The 22,101-nt window shown below is 42.8% G+C and overlaps 1 protein-coding gene across 4 annotated transcripts in view; it reads left to right on the top strand.

Moving 5' to 3' along the window:
• MPP7 (MAGUK p55 scaffold protein 7) overlaps positions 1-22,101 on the top strand; it is a 394,349-nt gene that overhangs the window by 223,032 nt on the left and 149,216 nt on the right. For all 4 annotated transcript variants that reach the window (XM_069729627.1, XM_069729628.1, XM_069729630.1 and 1 more), the window contains one exon: positions 17,986-18,066. In XM_069729627.1, the coding sequence (XP_069585728.1) occupies positions 17,986-18,066 (81 nt within the window). The remainder of the gene's footprint in view (positions 1-17,985; positions 18,067-22,101) is intronic.

Below are 22,101 nucleotides of genomic sequence, written 5' to 3'. Positions count from 1 at the left end.
AGGTTGCAGTCCCACCGAGGGAGGCTAAGAGCAGTCCTCTGCCAATGTTTGGGGAAAGTCACAGACAAGAGGAGCGCCTTACAATAATAGACAAATGAGACGTCTGTTCTGCTGACGGGAGAAGAAAAATGACAGCTAATACTGCAGAAACGAGCTATATAAAATACCGCGAGGGGGTTGTCGGGGCGAAGCGTAGACTATACGAGCCGTGATTCATGTTCTCCAGCTTTCCAAATTACTGTCATAATCAAAAAGTACTGTTCAACAAGCGAGTTGATGGAGTAGCCAATTTCCTGTGTCTATAATTCTATTAGAAAGGGAAAAAAATACACCTGCTTTTTGTGAACTGCTCGTTCATCACGAGGCACATGAGTGAAGTTGGGCAGAGAACCCGAGGGACACACATTGAGGTGGTGAGAAAATATTATTTTTAGAATAAATGGTTGTTTTTAGGGTATCACGGCCTACTGAGTTTATCTTTCAGGATCTTCATGGAGCCGCTTCAGAAAGCCCTGATCTGTCTCGTTACTGTATGCCCACATTAGTCGGTGTGGAAAAAAGAGCTCAAATAAAAAAATACTGTTCTATGATGTACAAAGACTTGAACTTCCCAAGCCCCGGTGTAAAATCTTACATTTCTAGTACTGGTCTTCTCCTATGGGGCGTTTTGGGGCAAATCCACTTCCCCAAACAGCTGCAGGACACATCTTCATATTTCAGGAGGATCCAGCTTTATTTCCGCTGGCGGAACTGTGCCATATATCTCCAGTTATAATTACTGGGGATTTTCTCATTTTACGTTTGGTGCAGTTTAATAAATTTGTACAAAATTGTCTATTAAATGGGTTATCTCATGGTGTGTTTTCAGGAGCGCCCGGTTCCCCTGCCTCCAGGATTCCTGTTTGCCGGTGGACATGACGGCGCTCCTTTGGATTGACAGTACTAGTGTCATTGATAAGTCATTGGCCCGAGCTTTGTGCTCTTTGATGCTGCAAGCAGAGGCAGCTATGCCAGATTCGGAGCAGCACTTGCAAGCTCTATAGCCAGGAAGCGCCTGTAAGCGCTGCACTCTGTCCCGAAGACCGGCCACCTCTGATTGCCTAGGATACAGGCCACTTCTGCAGTCTAAGTGCAGTAAACCATAAAATCACTGGATTTTTGACAAAGGAGAGGACTTTTATTAATAAGTAAATTGCAGCATTGTTTTTACCAGCATTTTGCCCATTTGAAATGTTGAGATAATCGATTTAAAATAAAAAATTATATGTACAAAATAATTGTTAAAGTAACTGTCGTCATATGTCCCCAGTGGTACATACTAGGACTAGTAGGGGGGTCAAGGTTACCAGCTTGACTTTTTTTATTTTTTCCGGACAGCTCATCAAAACATTGTGGACAGACTGTTCTTTACGAACACATTAGAAAACCATAATAAATCATTATGGTTATACGTGATCTATGTCTACAGCCCATAATTCTGATATGAGACATCAGCTAGAGTCACTGTGAGTTGTAAAATAATTACAGTCAAAATAATCTGTAAGTTTCTTCAGCTTCAAAAAAATCATGTACACTTAAAAAAAACAAAAATGTTATGGACAGGGAAAAAAAAATGCCGTATTAATAACTGTTTTGGAATTTTTGGATGGTTGGCATCTCTGGTAGGGGCTGAAAAATAAGAATTAAAAAAAATAAATAACTCATTATTCTTACATTCTCCATGGCTCATCCTTCAATTCCCAGTTTCAGAAGGAAGAACTAGCAGAAAAAGTCAGATACATGACGTCACCAGTTGTGCCCGTCAACTCCATTCACGTAGACTGTGCTAACACTAACGTTTCTAGGTATTCCACCCACTTGAGTTTGATACTTTTTTGGGAAGGCAGCTATGCCTACAATATATAGCCAGATGGCATCCTGTACTTTCTTGATGAGCTGCACTGTATCTATGTAATGAGCTCCATTTAAAAGATGGCATTGAGGATGCTCTGTCGTCACTAATGTTTCTTTAGGGTCTTGACTTCTATGCCCAGTAGCATCCCTGGTGGTCCGGATGCTGTTTGATATTATGGTGCCATTCCAGATTTAGTTGTGTATCATCATGTTGAACGCACCCCTTTCTAGGCTTCAGCCGGCTCCATACTACACAACCTCAGATATGTATTAATGTCACTTTAGGACTTCACTTACTCATTAAGTGCATGGGACATCTCCTTGGCTCTCGGTCTTATCTAATCCACCGTACGTCCAAGCCTCTTAAGAATACTTAGGTGTCTCAAGACTGAATAATTCTTTAGAGCGCTGAGCATTTTGGGATCCATTTACAATCTCGATTTCCAGTTCTTGGCAGGGATTTGGCTCCATTTTAGCGCAGTGATGACTATCCAGCAGTAGATTAGGAAACAAAACATTATGTACATTAGTGAACATAAAACATTGCTAAAGCAAAACCCCTTCTCCCAGATGGCGAGTTTGCACATCTTCTGTTACATGTTCTTAAACCAACATTAAAAAGTGCTGAAGACATAGGATTCTGAGCACAAATTGGCTTGGGTCAGAACTGCTGGTTGCGAGCATGGAAATCCATGTTCCTATAGTAAGACCGTAACCACTGACATTTTTTGTTTTATGGGTAGTCTTAACCCCATGTGCACCAAATGGGCGAAAGAAAGCTCCACCGGTGCAGCCAAGTACTGTGCAAATAGCAGGCAAAGGGTTGATATACGTCGCACATTCCGAAAAGATGTTCTCGGAATTCTTCTGGCGGGTAACACCATTCCTACTCCGATACTGGAGACTAAGATACAAGCCTTTGGATTTTAACCGTCCCAACTAATCCACAATCAAGTAAATTTATAGTTCTGTTCCACTTGCGGTCCTGCTTGTGGTTTCATCTCAACCCCTATGATGTTTTTCTTGTGTGAGGTTTTTTCCTGTGCAGTCGAAATTGTAGAAAAACTTGGTTAAGATACATGTGGGATCTCAATGACAACACGGAACCCGAGGAAATGTCCAATTTATGCATCGCAGCTTGTACTTTCAGCTTCGGAGCAGCATTTCTATCATCACATTGCTTATTCCCCTCATCTGCAGAGGTTCATATACTATGGAGGGATACTTTATTATGGTATATTGTGTTTTTCTACATGTCCTGTGGTCGAAAGGTCTCATGCACATGGGTGTATTACTGCTTTCAGCATAGAGCCATAAAAAAAAGCCCCTTTTGAAGTACATAGGTCTGTGCAGGGTTAGAACTCAGGTTTTTTTTTGGTTTTTTCCTCCCCAGAGATAGGGGCCACGTCTATCTATGTGTCTGCTACAGTAGCTCAGCCAATGGGCTAGTATGGGAAGGATTAGTAGAGGTGAATCCAGCTTCAGGGAACATCCATATAAAAATCAAAAATATTTTATTAGAAAAAGGATTAAAATTGTCACAACTACATGAGTTATAAAAGCAGACGGGTTTCAGACGCAACCGTCTTTAGTCATTACAACAAGTCTGAAACGTGTCTGCTTTCATAAACTTTAGTCCTTTTTTTTATTATCAAATATTTTGGATTTTACAATATATGAATGTCCCTGGAGATGGATTCACCTCTTTTATTGTCACTTGTTTCAGCAATTGTTCCATGCCTCCAGATCGTACAGTGGCTGAGCGAACTCTCCTAATTTTCTCTTGTTCGAATGCGAAGGAGTTGCGATACCAGACTCTGCCAATTTAACAGTTATCATTATAAGATCTCCAAAGCGGTGTTATTGGGATTGGTGGGGATCCAATGGGTATTGACTTTTAAGCCTTGGTAAAACACTTGCATTTTTTTAAGAAATGGAGGACTAGTGTAGATTGTTGGTTTTAGGTCTGAGATAGCCCCTTTCAGAATGCAGCTCCAGAGGTAATAAGCTCATCGGCCTCCTGACACTCCTGGAAAATTGCTTTGTAGGGTGAAGCTGCTATTGTAGGGCAATTGACATATTGTATTGCATCCATTCTGGGAAATGGCTGTATTTGTAATACAAGAGCTGCTTGAACTAAGAGAGTCTCCATTCTGGCTCAGGAGGAGGAGGTCCCAAGTAGTGGAACCATCTGTACGATATTGCATCGGCGCCGCCATCGTGTATCTCTTATTTGAAGGGGTTGGCTATGTATATGGACTCTGTTCTAATGTGGGGTGCAGGAAAACATGGCACTTACTAGCATATCCCTGATTCTGCAGTCTTGGCCACCGCACTCCCGTCCAGCATGGTCTGTGGGCTGGTGGTGAAGGTGACATTCACAAATGGGTATGAACCATGACTAACATAAGAGCCTAAAGCAGGGGTCCCCAACCTGTAGCTCGTTAGCCACATGTGGCTCGCTGTCTCATGAATTGTGGCTCGCAGCTGTCTGCCAGCTTGGGGCATTAGCTCCAGATCTAGCAAACAGGTATGAAGAGCACATCTGAAAATGGGTATAGAGATAATTTAAAGGGAACTTGTCACCCCCAAAATCGACGATGAGCTAAGCCCACCAGCATCAGGGGCTTATCTAAAGCATTCTGGAATGCTGTAGATAAGTCCCCGATGTATCCTGAAAGATGAGAAAAAGAGGTTAGATTATACTCGCCTGGGGGGGCGGTCCGGTCTGATGGGCGTCGCAGTCCGGGGCCTCCCATCTTCTTACGATGATGTCCTCTTCTTGTCTTCACGCTGCGGCTCCAGCGCAGGCGTACTGATTTGCCCTGTTGAGGGCAGAGCAAAGTACTGCAGTGTGAAGTTGCTGGGCCTCTGACCTTTCCCGGCGCCTGCGCACTGCAGTACTTTGCTCTGCCCTCAACAGGGCAGATAAAGTACGCCTGCGCCGGAGCCGCAGCATGAATAGAAGAAGAGGACGTCATCGTAAGAAGATGGGAGGCCCCGGACCGGACTGCGACACCCATCGTACTGGTACCGCCCCGGGTGAGTATAATATAACTTCTTTTTCTCATCTTTCAGGATACATCGGGGGCTTATCTACAGCATTCCAGAATGCTGTAGATAAGCCCCTGATGCCGGTGGGCTTAGCTCAACTTTGATTTTGGGGTGACAGGTTCCCTTTAAGTATGGTTCGCTGGAGACCGGATGATAAACTTCTCAGAGGAGGTTTTTGAAGCTGAATGTGACAGTGTCTTGGGAGTGATTTATAGGAGAATACTAAATGTGGGGTATTGTGGGAACCCCTGCATCTTAATATACTTCTTTGGGGTGATTTTTGTGGTAAAGCTTTGGTTAACATTATGTCTGTAATGGAAGCTTTGGTTGCCACTATTGCGCGGGGGGTGGGAGCTGAATGTGGCTTGTGACCCTCTCTCAGAGCTGAATGTGGCTCTCAAGGTCAGAAACGTTGGGGACCTCTGGCCTAAAGTGTCCAACCCGTGTAATGACTATGGCCCAAAGGATTTGGGATTAGACTCGTATGTATATTTAGGAATGTATAATTCTCGAATATTGACTGCCTTTTTTTATTTTTTTTATTTAATGTACGGTAATTTGCATCAAACAACTAAATACAAAATCCTATTTTTATATTTCCACTTACCTTAAAAATAACATAATGCAACCTGATATTGCCCTTATCGATCTCGACTTCAGCACCAGTGTTGGAAACCGAGTAACTGCTTCCCAATAATCATTTGTCTGCCTCCGAGAGGGCGGACAGCTTTCTTCATTATAACAAATGATGTCTGAGTGGATGAATGTGCTTAGTGTGCATTGCCAGGACATCATGTTAACAACGTGCAGGCATGAATTATTTTATCTATAGCCTTCACAGGTATTAAGGAGGTTACAGTAACATGCGGTTTGTAAACCTCGCCAGGAATCTAGAAAAAAAAAAAAAAAGCTTTACTTTATGGGATGTCTTAAACCAGTCCGCTGTTTAGGATGGACCGAGGCTGAAATATCCCAGACTTATACCACTGTACGTATATCAGTTTGTCACATTTAACGCTTCATTTTACATGTTGCATACAAATGGTCTCCACAGTGGAGGAGAAAAGGGTCTCTAGTGCCACCTTTTCGGAGGTAGCAATCCTAGAAACCAATATTGACCTATTACTAACCCTTGCTACATGACTTGGGCTACAATTCCAAACTTAAATCTTTCCCAAAAGGTAAAAAACTCCATGTGCAGACATCTGTTTCAGGGTTGTTGCTCCTCATCAGGGCAAAGTAGAAGCCTGGTTTGCTTTTAATGGAGGTCTTTCGGAGAGAGGGGAGTTATGTTTCTTCTTGAGGATAGCACCAAGTTGATGTTGAGAGACATTAGCAAAAACCTGATGACAGATTTCCTTATGTCATCTGAAATCCTGATTTCATTGATGCGTCACTTACTAGGCTGCTTGCTCTCATTTTTATACAATTACTTTTCCGTGCTGCAGATCTAGCAGAGCGCTGAATACTGAGCTATATATGCGGTAACCATGCCCACATCACTTATGTGCAGTGTGCAGAAAAGCTGTCAATTAACAGAAAGCTGCTAATCAGTGGTGGGCATGGTTACACATAACAGCAGGACTGGGAGGTACAAGTCAGCTAGTCCTGTAGTGATTTCCTGGTGATAAAACACTGATTTTATTGAAACAGCAACACACAGTTTAGTGAGCGACACATCCCTGGTATCTAATAAAATAACAAAGACATATAAGTCCTGAGGTCCAATGAAATATACATTCTCCCCTCTGCCATAACAATCTATAGAAGAATTTAATGATCTTCAGTGTATAGGAATTTAGTAACGCAAAAGATAGAAAGCGCTTGTATTATGTGACCCGGCCATCTTTTTAGTAAATAATGGGATTTATGTAGCATGACCAGTCACCAGCCAGTGTCTGTGTGTCCATAGAAAGTGCTACTGAGTGCTTGGACGGTGTTGGAATAGAGCAAAGAAGGGACCAGATCATGAGGGAAAATGCAGTAAAGGAGAACTGAGAACAGTTTAATTAGTGAGATAATGTGACAGGCGTGCCTAAAAGAGGTGTTTTTAGCATATGCTTATAACTGTGGACACTGGGAATTAACTGATGACTGCCTGGGGTAGTGCTTTCCAGAGAACTGGTGCAGCACAAGAAAAGTCTTGGAGACAGGAGTGGGAGGTTTGGTGGAGAATGGTGGTCATAGATATTTAGCAGAAAGGAGAGCTCTGGTAGGGTGGTAGACAGATGAAGGATGAGATGAAGAGCACAGCAGTGTGGGGAGCTTTGTGGATGAGTGTTAAGTTTATAGGGTATTAAGTTTATAAGTATTAAAGTTTAGAAAGTTTATAAGTATAAAGTTTATAAGCATTCTTAAACAAACATGCAACCAGTGCAATGACTGGCACAGGGTGGAGGCATCGGTATAGCTTCTGGACAGATAAGACTATACCGCTGTCTCAGTGGAGAGGCGCATGAGAATAATTCCATGCCGTTACCAACACCTTATAGAAGTACTCGGAGTGCCAAGTGGTTATATAGTGTGATAGAACAAAATATAAGCTTGGCTTAAAAGAGGTTGTCCAGTACATTAACTCAGTTACTGTTTTTGCCATAAATACCTATAAGGATAATGACTCTAAAGAACTCCATATACATTTTATGCCAGTGTGATGTTATTTGCCTTTCTGCTTCACTTCCTTCACTTTTTCTGTTGTCACATCCATCACTTCTTCTTAGTGATGAGCGAGTATACTCGTTGCTCGGGTAGTCTCTGAGTATTTGTTAGTGTTTGGAGATTTAGTTTTCATCGCCTCAGCTGAATGATTTACAGCTACTACCCAGCCTGAGTACATGTGGGGGTTGCCTAGTTGCTAGGGAATCCCCACATGTAATAAAGCTGGGTAGTAGCTGTAAATCATTCAGCTGCGGCAATGAAAACTAAATCTCCAAACACTGACAAATACTCGGAGATCACCCGAGCAACGAATATACTGGCTCATCACTACTTGCTCTTTAGAATCCTCTACTTCCCTTCTGAGTACTTTCTCCATCATTTCTTGTTTTGGTAAACATGCCAGCAGTGAGCGGACCCCTGTGACTCCACCTAAACCCCTCTCACTTCTCTCTATGCATCACCTACAGCTTCAGCATACTATCCTGCCCAGGGCACTGTTACAGGGAATAGAAGTAATGCACAAAGCACCAGAACAGCAGCACTGGTGATAAATATTATCCCCTACTGCGCCCCCTCACTGACTAATCATGTTCTGCTTTAATTGGATGAATGGACAGGGAGAGGGATTTGTACGAATATATACAGTTGTGCTCAAAAGTTTACATACCCCGGCAGAATTTTTGCTTGCTTGGCCTTTTTTCAGAGAATACGAATGATAACACCAAAACTTTTTCTCCACTCATTGTTAGTGGTTGGGTGAAGCCATTTAATGTCAGACTACTGTATTTACTCTTTTTAAATCATAATGACAACCCCAAACATCCACATGACCCTGATCACAAGTTCACATACCCCATGTCCCCATAAGGCCTATAACTTATAAATATAATAATCACAAGACACCTTTAATGGTTGGAATAAATGGCCGTGAGGTTTTATTTTGGGTTACAAAATCCAATTAATTAAATAAATAACCAATAAATAATATCCATAAGTTCATAAGTCCAAATGTCCATAAACTTCCAGAAACCAAATCCACCCAAAGTTGAGTGATTTTTACCCACAAATAAAACCAAACGACAGGTGAATGATAACATAAAGGGAGGGAGGGCGGGCTCTTCTTTTCTTCAAGCACCGGCGAACTAAGTATCCAACGCCGGTGCTCAGGTATATATCATAACAAAATCTGCCCAGCAACTGATTGACAACCAATCATCCATCAAAAATGTAGGCGGGCAAAAAGCCAGTCAGAACCAGATCTGGCTGCTTTTACATACAGTAACAGTAAATACCCTGACCTCAACTTGACCCCTAATATTCATAGCATAAATGAATGTGCCAGGCCTATGTGGACATGGGACCCCCGCTATATTTCTGCTGTCTGAGCGGGGGGGCTTACATGTCCCCATAAGGCCTATAACTTATAAATATAATAATCACAAGACACCTTTAATGGTTGGAATAAATGGCCGTGAGGTTTTATTTTGGGTTACAAAATCCAATTAATTAAATAAATAACCAATAAATAATATCCATAAGTTCATAAGTCCAAATGTCCATAAACTTCCAGAAACCAAATCCACCCAAAGTTGAGTGATTTTTACCCAAAAGGCCAAGGTTCAAAGAGCCGAGGCCCCCCCCAAACCACACAGCCATTTTTCGATTATATTGCCCATGTTAAGATTAAATATAACAAGTCCGATATCGGACAAATGAACCAAATCAGTTCTAAACATTCCAGGTAAAAAGCCTTCTAAGTCTGTATGTCTAAAAGAAAACCCAGAAATAAGAGGTAAAAACTTCTTCATGGAGAAATTAACCCTCCTCCGGATCTTATCCAAAAATGAAAGTTGATTACAGTGCCAAGCACGCCTGGGAATGATTTCTGAAAAAACGACACCAGACAATGGAAAAGTCTATCTTAAATAAGTAAGATCTGACCGCATAATGGCCAGTAAATTCAAAGTGTTGATTCTTCCTAAGTCATTCCCAGCGAGATGCACTACAATTAAATCCGGATAAGGGAACTTCTCCAAACAACTCTTTACCTCGGACACCAAAGAAGGCCATTTCAGGCCGCGAATGCCGTGCCAAAAGACTTGAACTTTAGAAGAATGGAACGACAAATTTTCAGAATATGATCGAAGGCCGGCCCTCTTCTGAGCCCAGAAGACAAATGAATGCCCAACGATCCAAATAACTGCAGGGTATAAGAGAAATAAAAATTAATCGGGATATAAATCAGGACGAACATAAATTTTGAATCTTTTCGACTCCCATCTTCCCATTCTTTTAATTCTATCGTCAGATAGGCCAGCTCTTGAGGCTTCTGTAGCCGCACCTATTCTGAAAGAATGGGAAGTAATTTTGAGATGACTTTTACCCAAAAATGCCGAACACTTCTTCAAAATAAAATTGAATTGAAAAACCGTCACCGGGGAAGAATCTCTATGAATAAATAAGGAGGCCTTCAGCCGGAGGCCTAAACGTAATCCATTTAGACAGATTAGTCACAGGACAAATTTTAGATTCAGGGAACGAATTCAATCTTAATTCAGATCCTCTCCCCGGCTGATCCGTTTTAGACTTCCTGATAAACAAGAGAAGAAACGATTCAAAAATTCTGACGTCCGAAAGCATGAGCCCGGATGAAACAGCTTTCTTGGCTGATACTACCTCACTGACCCTCAGTGCCCCAAAAAAGGAGATAGAAAATATGGAATTAAACAAAAGCGCTTCCTCAAAATTCTTACAAACGTGCGCAAGGGCAGAACAAATGTCAATTAACAAAGAAATAGAAATAGGGCACCTTGAATCCGGAAAAAACCTTTCCCTTTTCAGGCCCTTCAAAAATTGCTTAACTAAGAAAAATTTCGTTAACGCAGTACCGCCATGTAATTTTAAAAAGAAAGAGACTCCCGCAAAGCTTTTGGCTATTGCGGAGTAAGATAAGCCCTGTTTGACCAGAGACTCAGCGAATTTCAAAGCCGAAGTCGGGTCAGGAACAGAGGCATCAAAACCGAAAAGCACAGAAAAATCGACCCATTTCTTCCATGCAGCTGAGTAATCAGCCCATGATCTGTTTGATAAAGAATTCTGAATAAAATAAGGAATTATATCGGAATCAGGTCCTGAATTGAAAGGGGGCAATCGTACGCCTCTTTGTCTGCCATTGGGACCTGTAGGTAAAAATCAAGCCACTGACGATGCAATATAAGATCAGTTAAATGACTAACTTTACCACCTCCCGAGACTGCTTTTAACCAAATATTGCAGTTCAAACATTCCAAAACCAATTTTCTCAAAATTTTTGCCGCATTCGCATTTTTGGATGATAGGGTATTGATTGAAAAAATTACTGCCTTATTCATGGAATGTAGTAGAACCCTGGAATTTTGAAATTCACGGCCCCATAAGCAAATACATAGAAGGATTGACAAAAGTTCAGTAATAAAAGGGTTCTTGTTTAATTTTCTAGCAACCCAATTGACAGGCCAGTTCAGGGATACCCAGTGAGATTGAAACAAACAAGCTACTCCTAGAGTGGCGTCTGCGGAAAAAACGAGGGGAATAGAATCCGAAGAGACAAAAGGGGATTGGATTATTGATCTGCCATTAAAACCCGCTAAAAATGCTAGCCAGATTCTGGCATCCTCTTTCACCTCGGAACACAATCTGATATGAGAATTGGGGGAAGAATGCCCTTTAGTAGCTTCGTAAAGCGACCTGGAAAAAACCCTGCCAATCGGAATGACCCTTAAGGAAAAGTTCAGTAGCCCCAGCAGGGACTGAAGCTCCTTAAGAGTGATTTTGTCTTTTGCTAGTAAGTTTTCCAGAGAACTACGAAGCTTGTCAATTTTTTCCTGGGGCAGGACGGTTTCCATTTTGACCGAATCGATCATGATGCCCAAAAATTCAATGCGACAAGAAGGGCCTACTGTTTTCTCGTGGGCAATTGGGACTCCAAAAAATGCGCACAATTCAAGAAACCAAGAAAGAGTATTTTCACAAGACATAGATTGGGATGGGCCAACAAAAAGGAAGTCATCTAAATAGTGTAGAATACCCGCCTCACAACCGCTAGATTCCAAAACCCAATGCAAAAAGCGGGAAAAATTCTCAAAATAAAAACAGGACAGGGAAAAACCCATAGGAAGGCATTTGTCAAAAAAGAAGCAGTTATCAAAATGAAAACCCAATGAATTAAACCCTTCCGGATGAACTGGGAGAAGTCTGAAGGCAGATTTAATGTCTGATTTGGATATAAGGGCATTAGGGCCGAATTTTCTAAGCATATCCAGAGCGCCATCAAAGGAGGAGTAGGTGACAGAACACATTGTCTTGTCTACCTCATCATTCAGCGATTGGCCGACTGGATAAGATAAGTGGTGAATCATCCGGAAAGAACCCGGCTCCTTTTTGGGAACAATACCCAGGGGGGATAAGCGAAAATTTAAATATGGGGGGGGACAAAAAGGGGCCGGCGACTCTGCCTAGCTCAATTTCAGAAAAAATTTTCTCCCTAGCGACATCAGGAAAGTCGGTAATGGACGGGAGATTTTTAACTAAAACACAACCAGAACCTTTGAATTGAGGAACACGAAAACCTAGAGAGAAACCGTCATATAGTAAACTACTGATCTCCCTGTCTGGGTATTTGCTTAGCCAGTGGACCATTTTTTCCAGCCTCACTGGCGATTGAGCCCTTTGAAATTGATTCCTTAGAGGATTGCTGGGCAGCCTGCTTTTTAAAGCATTTGGACATTGAGTGGGAATTCCCACAGAAAGAACATTCATGCCGAAAACGGCAACTATTGTTCCACTTACAGAAAGAATCATTGTAAGCAAAACAAACACCTTTTTTGCTGACAGAAACAGAAGGCTGCCTAGTAACAGCATTCCTCATAGGAAGCATGAGATTGATCCATAAACCAATGTCTTTGGAGCCCCATTTTACTTCGGGATGAACTGACAGCTTATGTCTAAATGCCTCATCATAACTGAGCCATGCGGAGCCACCAAAATTTTTATAAGCGTCCAAAATAATGTCGACGTGTTGGAAGAGACTACTACAAAGGTTAGGGGATTTCTCTCCCAACACGGCAGCATAGATGGCAAACGCCTGGACCCAGTTATTAAAGGACCTAATACTACGCTTAAGATCATCATGGTCAGATTTGTCATCTTTCTTCTCTGACTTAGGGGGGTGATCCCTACTTGGTAACAATGAAAACAGATCGACAAATTGATTATTCCAAATGAGCTCCTTAACTGAGGGGCTCAAATGGAATCCCAGTGGGGAAAGCTCACAAGTTAAAGCCTCCTTGAAAGGATTCAAAGGAGGCATACTAAGGGCAGGAGCTTCTGAGCGAAAAGGAGCAGGAGAAGCTGCTGCCCGAGATGAGTTATTAGCCTCGCTTAATGCTTCAGCTACTACGGATTTAATTAAGTCTCTTAACTGGCTCTGAGGGACAGACAAGGGGATATTACAAGTCTCACCCCTCGCAGGTCGGTCGTCCGGTCTTCTTCCTCCTTCACAGCCTGCGCTCCAGCCCGCAGAATGGGGCGAGCGCAGCTGCCTGGCAAGTCTTGGGTCACGATCCTCCTCTTCATCAGATGACAGGGGGGGCAGAGCAGACCTCGAGCCCCGTGCAGCAGCTGCAGGAGCCGACCGGGCGCCAGCGGAGAGGGGCACCGCAACGCTTTTACGGCCGGTGCCCTTTCTGGCTCTTCCGGCCGCTCCCGATGACGTGGACGGCTCACCCAGCTGATGGTCGCCAAAATCTCGCGGAGGGCTGCGAGACTTCGACGCGCAGCGGCGGCGTGACTTCCCGCTTGCTTCTGACAGACCGGGCTTGGACGCCACAGGAGACGGAGCAGGGGAGGAAGCCGCCTTCTGTCTTCTGGTTCTCGCCGGAGGGCTCACAGCAGCCGGAGCTCCCATTTCTTGCCCCGCAGCTGGCACCACAGGTTCCGGAACAGGAGGAGGAGCGACGGCTTCGGAGGCTGCTAATGGAGGTTTCATAGCCAAGCAGCTCCTCAGCCAATCCTCCCCGTCCTCCCCGCCGGCTCTTGATAGGAGTTCCTGCAGGAGCTTCTCCATTGCTCGGTGAGGTCTCTTCTTTTCTTCAAGCGCCGGCGAACTGAGTATCCAACGCCGGTGCTCAGGTATACAGTGGGGCAAAAAAGTATTTAGTCAGTCAGCTATAGTGCAAGTTCCACCACTTAAAAAGATGAGAGGCGTCTGTAATTTACATCAAATGTAGACCTCAACTATGGGAGACAAACTGAGAAAAAAAAATCCAGAAAATCACATTGTCTGTTTTTTTAACAATTTATTTGCATATTATGGTGGAAAATAAGTATTTGGTCAGAAACAAACAATCAAGATTTCTGGCTCTCACAGACCTGTAACTTCTTCTTTAAGAGTCTCCTCTTTCCTCCACTCATTACCTGTAGTAATGGCACCTGTTTAAACTTGTTATCAGTATAAAAAGACACCTGTGCACACCCTCAAACAGTCTGACTCCAAACTCCACTATGGTGAAGACCAATGAGCTGTCAAAGGACACCAGAAACAAAATTGTAGCCCTGCACCAGGCTGGGAAGACTGAATCTGCAATAGCCAACCAGCTTGGAGTGAAGAAATCAACAGTGGGAGCAATAATTAGAAAATGGAAGACATACAAGACCACTGATAATATCCCTCGATCTGGGGCTCCACGCAAAATCCCACCCCGTGGGGTCAGAATGATCACAAGAACAGTGAGCAAAAATCCCAGAACCACGCGGGGGGACCTAGTGAATGAACTGCAGAGAGCTGGGACCAATGTAACAAGGCCTACCATAAGTAACACACTATGCCACTATGGACTCAGATCCTGCAGTGCCAGACGTGTCCCACTGCTTAAGCCAGTACATGTCCGGGCCCGTCTGAAGTTTGCTAGAGAGCATTTGGATGATCCAGAGGAGTTTTGGGAGAATGTCCTATGGTCTGATGAAACCAAACTGGAACTGTTTGGTAGAAACACAACTTGTCGTGTTTGGAGGAAAAAGAATACTGAGTTGCATCCATCAAACACCATACCTACTGTAAAGCATGGTGGTGGAAACATCATGCTTTGGGGCTGTTTCTCTGCAAAGGGGCCAGGACGACTGATCCGGGTACATGAAAGAATGAATGGGGCCATGTATCGTGAGATTTTGAGTGCAAACCTCCTTCCATCAGCAAGGGCATTGAAGATGAAACGTGGCTGGGTCTTTCAACATGACAATGATCCAAAGCACACCCCCAGGGCAACGAAGGAGTGGCTTCGTAAGAAGCATTTCAAGGTCCTGGAGTGGCCTAGCCAGTCTCCAGATCTCAACCCTATAGAAAACCTTTGGAGGGAGTTGAAAGTCTGTGTTGCCAAGCGAAAAGCCAAAAACATCACTGCTCTAGAGGAGATCTGCATGGAGGAATGGGCCAACATACCAACAACAGTGTGTGGCAACCTTGTGAAGACTTACAGAAAACGTTTGACCTCTGTCATTGCCAACAAAGGATATATTACAAAGTATTGAGATGAAATTTTGTTTCTGACCAAATACTTATTTTCCACCATAATATGCAAATAAATTGTTAAAAAAACAGACAATGTGATTTTCTGGATTTTTTTTTCTCAGTTTGTCTCCCATAGTTGAGGTCTACCTATGATGTAAATTACAGACGCCTCTCATCTTTTTAAGTGGTGGAACTTGCACTATTGCTGACTGACTAAATACTTTTTTGCCCCACTGTATATCATAACAAAATCTGCCCAGCAACTGATTGACAACCAATCATCCATCAAAAATTTAGGCGGGCAAAAAGCCAGTCAGAACCAGATCTGGCTGCTTTTACATACAGTAACCGTAAATACCCTGACCTCAACTTGACCCCTAATATTCATAGCATAAATGAATGTGCCAGGCCTATGTGGACATGGGACCCCCGCTATATTTCTGCTGTCTGAGCGGGGGGGCTTACATTTCTTAATACTGTGTATTGCCCCCTGTAACATCAATGACGGCTTGAAGTCTTTTGTGGTAGTTGTGGATGAGGTTCTTTATTTTCTCAGATGGTAAAGCTGCTCACTCTTCTTGGCAATAAGCCTCCAGGTCCTGTAAATTCCTGGGCTGTCTATCATGAACTATACGCTTGAGATCTCCCCAGAGTGGCTCAATGATATTGAGGTCAGTAGACTGAGATGGCCACTCCAGAACCTTCACTTTGTTCTGCTGTAACCAATGTCAGGTCGACTTGGCCTTCTGTTTTGGATCGTCGTCATGTTGGAACGTCCAAGTACGTCCCAGGCACAGCTTCTGGACTGATGAGTGCAAATTTGTCTCCAGTATTAGATGATAACGTATTGCATTCATCTTTCCTTCAACTTTGACCAAGTTTCCTGTGCATTTGTAGCTCACACATCCCCAAAATATCAGTGATCCACCTCTGTGCTTTACAGTAGGAATGGTGTTCCTTTCATCATAGGCCTTGTTGACCTCTCTCCAAATGTAACGTTTATGGTTGTGGCCAAAAAGTTCAATTTTGCTCTCATCACTCCAACTTACCTTGTTCCAGAAGTTTTGAGGCTTGTCTCTCTGCTGTTTTGCATAATGTAGGTGAAATACTTTGTGGCATTTGCGCAGTAATTGCTTTCTTCTGGTGACTCGACCATGCAGACCATTTTTCTTCAAGTGCTTGAAACAGCCACATCGCTAGTTTTCAGAAAGTCCAGTATTTCAGCTTATGTTATTTATGGGTTTTTCTTTGCATCCTGAACAATTTTCCTGGCAGTTGTGGATGACATTTTTGTTGGTCAACCTGACCGTGGTTTTGTTTTTACAGAGCCCCTGATTTTCCATTTGTTAATCACAGTTTGAACTCTGCTGACTGGCATTATCAATTCCTTGGATATTTTTTGTATCCTTTTCCTGTTTTATACAGGCCAACTACCTTTTCCTGTAGATCTGTTGACAGTTCTTTTGCTTTCCCCATGAATCACAATCCTGAAACGTCAGTGGCTGGATGAAAGATGCAAGAGTCTGTCTGGATCCCAGAAACTCACTCAGCTTTTATGCACACACACTGATTACAAGCAAACAGGTCATAGGTGAGGATGTTACCTTTAGTAGCCATAAAAACCCATTTGTGTCAACTTCTGTGCATGTTATCAGGCCAAAATCATGTTTTGGGTTGTCATTATGATTTAAAAAGAGAAAACATAGTAGTTTGACAATAAATGGCTTCACCCAACCACTAACCATGAGGGGAGAAAAAGTTTTGGTGTTATCATTCATATTCTCTGAAAAAAAGGCCAAGAAAGCAAAAATTCTACTGGGGTATGTAAACTTTTGAGCACAACTGCATACTATTCTATATTCTGTTGTATACATACAGATATAAGGGAGAAATCTTCAGGGAGATGGGATAGGTGTGTCTGCGTTTGTGCCTTTTTTTATATGTATACCAGTCTGATGAGGACCAAAAGCTTGCTCTTGGCTTCACTCAGATGAATGGAAGCTAGTGGGCTGATGCAGACTTCTGTGGACTTTTCCATGCGAAAGAAAGGGCCAGTTATGCTGTTCACATTCTGCTCAGAGATAGATTGTGAGCATAGAGTGATCTGATTCTCTCTGATGAAGAGCAGATGGAGAAAAGCAATGTCTCCATCTTCACCAGCACATACGGGAAGCGGACTAGTGAGTGCAATGTGAAGTTAGCCAATAGAGTCCCCTGCTCCCAGAATGGGTGATCGCTCGTTAGCGCCCTGGTGTTGTGGGTTCTGATTGAGCAAGTTCCGCCCATATACGAATACTTCCATATGTTTGGAAACATAATTAATGTATAGGCATTACACCTAGTTCACTATGGGGCACTACTGTATGTATTTTTCCCCTTCCCAAACAGCACATGCTCTATGAGATATTGGAAGCGATGCCGGTTCTACCACCTCGTTCACAAGCAGCTTCTTTCTTTTTTCACTTGGACAGTGTCAATGTTTGATCCATCAGTTTTTTACAAGCAGGTCTTTGTCTGCACGCAAAGAGCCATTCCTCTAAATGAAGTGCGCAACTTTGCCCCCGTAGCCATAAATCAAAATCTGATCTGAATGCTCCCGTTGCCAGATACGATTACTCGAGTTTAACTCAACTGAAAGAACTGGCTGGAGTCATGTCCGCCGAGGCCCGCGGCACAGGACCGGTGATTAATAGTCTGTTTTTGTTCACGCTGGCTTCTGTATTGAGCACACTGGAAAGCAATAACCTCCAACAAGATAGATTCTCGGTTGTCATTGACGCCCTGGGTGAGGCAATGTTCAGCTCCGGCTCACGGTGTCAATTTTGTCTCTTTCACAGCTGGCTGAAGAACTGCAGAGCCGGCCGCTGAACGCCGAGATCAGAGAATTGTTGAAGCTGCTGTCAAAACCAAATCTCAAGGTGAGGACATGCTACACCTGCGGACTGTCCGCCGGGCCGGAATGGAAGGAAAAGGATTATTTATCTGAAACATGGTCTATTTCTTCTCAAAGAACTCTATGTACTATTAAGAGGGAGGGGAGGGAATAAATAAATGCACCTCTTTACTTCATCCATCTCAGAACATACACGGTTGATGGACTGTAACCCCTAAATTATACAGTGACACCCCAGAGTGTGTGGACAGAAGTTTAGGACGGGTCACATAAGGATAGTTAAAGGTCCACACTTTCAAAATAGCTTTTAAGACATTTAGCTCCAAGTCTTTGAGACATCCTTTACTATCGGTGCACCAGAAGAAACACTTACTGGAAACTTATAACATTACTAAAACAGATTTACTTACAGGGTCAGTCCAACAAATCCTCTGCAGAATGTTGCAGATTTGCACAGATTTTTGCAGCTGATTTAACGTCAAATTTTGCGCACAGTCTACATCTGTTTTCTTTTGTCTGTGCAAATTAAATTTGGTAAAATCTCATCCACTTTTTTGGTTACTGTAATACTTTGTAGATTTTCCGGCAGGAAAATTTTAAGATGGAAAGTTAGTATTGTATGCACCTCATGCGAATATACTCTTTAAGGGGCTGTCTTCTACTGGGACAACCCCTAATCTCCTGTGGTGCGGGCGCCGTTCCAGTGATATAGGTGCCCGCTCTCCCTGGGCTTGCTTGACATGATGTGACGCAAGCCCTGAAGCAGTCCGATCAGCTGAAATCTGCCTTTGCAGCGGCCAGATGTTAGTGATGTGTGGAGCCCGGTACATTGTGTAGATGCTGCTGTACCTTTTATCTTCCACTTATCTCGAATTGACAACCTATCCTACATATAGGTCATCAATATTTTATTCCTGGACTTCCCCTTTAACTTGCTATAAATAAAAAACTAATGTACTTGAAGGAAAATGTCCTCAACAAATATAAGGAGGAATGAAACATGTTTTTAATATAAAAAGTGAGCAGTATAATATTTCCTTCCTTATAAACCAAATACCATATATACTCGAGTATAAGCCGAGGCACCTAATTTTACCACGGAAAACTTATTGACTCGAGTATAAGCCGGGCATGCAGCATTGCCCCTCATCCGTATCCTGGTCTGCATGGCTCCACATGCCTATCCTGGTATACATAGTTCCTCATTCCTATCCTGGTTTTTGTGGCCTCCTCATCCCTATTCTGGTATGCATGGTCTCCTCATCCCCATCATTGTATGCATGGCCCCTTCATCCCCATCATTGTATGCATGGCCCCTTCATCCCCATCATTGTATGCATGGCCCCTTCATCCTCATCATTGTATGCATGGACCCATCATCCTCATCATTGTATGCATGGCCCCTTCATCCTCATCATTGTATGCATGGCCCCTTCATCCCCATCATGGTATGCATGGCCCCCTCATCCCCATCATGGTATGCATGGCCCCCTCATCCCCATCCTGGTATGCATGGCCCCTTCATCCCTATCCTGGTATGCATGGCAATCTCATCCCCATCCTGTTATACATAGCCCCTTCATCCTCATCATTGTATGCATGGCCCCTTCATCCCCATCATTGTATGCATGGCCCCTTCATCCCCATCCTGGTATGCATGGCCCGATCATCCCCTTCCTGGTATGCATGGCCATCTCATCCCCATCCTTGTATGCATGGCCATCTCATCCCCATCCTTGTATGCATGGCCATCTCATCCCCATCCTTGTATGCATGGCCATCTCATCCCCATCCTTGTATGCATGGCCATCTCATCCCCATCCTTGTATGCATGGCCCCTCATCCCCATCCTTGTATGCATGGCCATCTCATCCCCATCCTTGTATGCATGGCCATCTCATCCCCATCCTTGTATGCATGGCCATCTCATCCCCATCCTTGTATGCATGGCCATCTCATCCCCATTCTGGTATACATAGCCCCTTCATCCCTATCTTTGTATGCATGGCACCCTCATCCCTATCCTGGCATGCATGCTTCCTCATCCCTATCCGGGTATGTATAGCCACCATTAGAAAAGCATAAAAAAATAATAAACCATCCTTCTTACTGTCCCTGTTCTCCCTCACAGCATCATTTTCCGATACCAGCAGCTGCAACGGTCAGGCGATCATGTGTCCCCGCTACTTAAAGGAATGAATATTCACTGTGCTCGATGCTTATGGGCGTGGAGAGAGGTGAATATTTATTTCTCTCAAGTAGTGGTCACCCGTGATCGCCCGGCCGCTGCAGGTAGCCGGCGGCTGACACTGCTATTACAAAGAAATTAATGTTCACGTCTGTGCAGTGAATGTTCATTTCTCTGGAGCAGCGGGCACAGGAGTTAGCCACAGCAGCAGCTGGCTCCTGCCTCCTGTTACCCGCTGCTCTACTGCTTCCCCTCCATCTTCTGTGACCCTGACTCAAGTGTAAGCCGAGGGGGCTGTTATCAGCACAAAAAAATGTGCTGAAGAACTTGGCTTATACTCTCGAATATACGGTAATAATTTATATACCCCCAAACAGTGCGTCATTAACAAAATAGTATATGAAAGACCACTGCACTGCTTGCTGTTGATAGAGGCTGGCTCTGTTACATATGGCCCCATCCCAGCCATCTTGGTCCCTCCTGTAAAGCTCGGCCACAGACGGACCTTCAAAAAGGACCACGATTTACACTATATAGAGTATACTGCCGTGCTCCTCTATAACAGTATATATTATATGTGATCAAACGACTGCAGGTTCATGTCTCTTTTTATTGAACAAAACAAATACAAAAAAAAAATATAAAAACACCCTCTTTTTCTACATTTAAAACAAATTAAAAAATAAACACATCTGGATTCACCACATCTGTAAGATTCCTGCGAAAATAGAATATGAATTAACGCGGACTATTTCCACCGTAAAGAAAATTGCGCTGTTTTGCACTCCACAGCTCCATAAAAAAATTCAATATAAAGTGTTCAAAACAAAACATCTTATGGTATGATTGATGTCAGCTCGCCGTACACAAAGTACTGTAATCCCTTACTCCATTCTATTACTGGAAAAGTAAAAGCGCTATGCGTCTTAGAAAAAGGCTAATCGCACTTTTTTTTTTTTTTTTTTACAAACTTTAAAAGAAAAATTTGTACAAGTTTGATATTGCCGTAATTATAGCGACCCGGAGAATCATGTTACCTGGTCTTTTTTTTTTTTTTACCATGTAATGAATGTTATAAAAAGTAAACCGCCAACCTTGGAATTTTTTTTTCAGTTTTTCCTACCATTTTATGGTAAAATGAATGGTGTCATTCAAAGCTACAACTTTTCATGCACACAAAAAAAAACAGAAATATATAAAAAATTAAATGTTATGATTCTTGGAAGAAGAGGATGAAAAAAAAACAAAGGAACAAAAGCAAAAATGTCCCAGTTCTGATGGGGTTAAGAGGTTAATATTTGTACGCTTACATTTTAATAGTATTAGATTTATGTCGCCCTTACATATATATTGTTTTTCTTACTATTACCCATTACATCTTTTTTTATTAATCAGGTGTGCTCTGACATTTTATTGATATTTTTGATTCCAAGTTTGATTTTTTTTACTTTGTTTGGACAGATTAAAGAGGACCTTTCACCAATTTTTTTCTTGTTGAACTGTGTACACCATGTAATAGTAAATGCAGAAATTAATAGAACATGTTTTTTTAAATTTTGCCTCCCGTTTGCGGAGATATTGACAAAGTATTGACACTTTTCTTTTCTAAGTCCGTGTGGGTGTTATTAATTAGTTTTCTTTAGGGCGTGTACATGTTTTCCCTGTTTGAGTTGCCCAATCAAAAGCAGGCAGCAACACAGGAGAAAAAGAACATGCCCCCCCATCATAGCTTAGGATTTTCAAAGTGTGTGAGATGTAAGGATACAGCTATGATCTCTTGGTCTACCCTCCTGCATGATTAGAAAGTTCTTGTCACATTGCAAACCCTTCTGTCCGCTCTCCTCCTCTCCTTACACTGTCAGCTCTGCTGTG

Source organism: Ranitomeya imitator, chromosome 6, assembly GCF_032444005.1.
Source record: "Ranitomeya imitator isolate aRanImi1 chromosome 6, aRanImi1.pri, whole genome shotgun sequence".
Classification (NCBI taxonomy): domain Eukaryota; kingdom Metazoa; phylum Chordata; class Amphibia; order Anura; family Dendrobatidae; genus Ranitomeya; species Ranitomeya imitator.
This window is presented reverse-complemented; position numbering and strand designations above follow the sequence as displayed.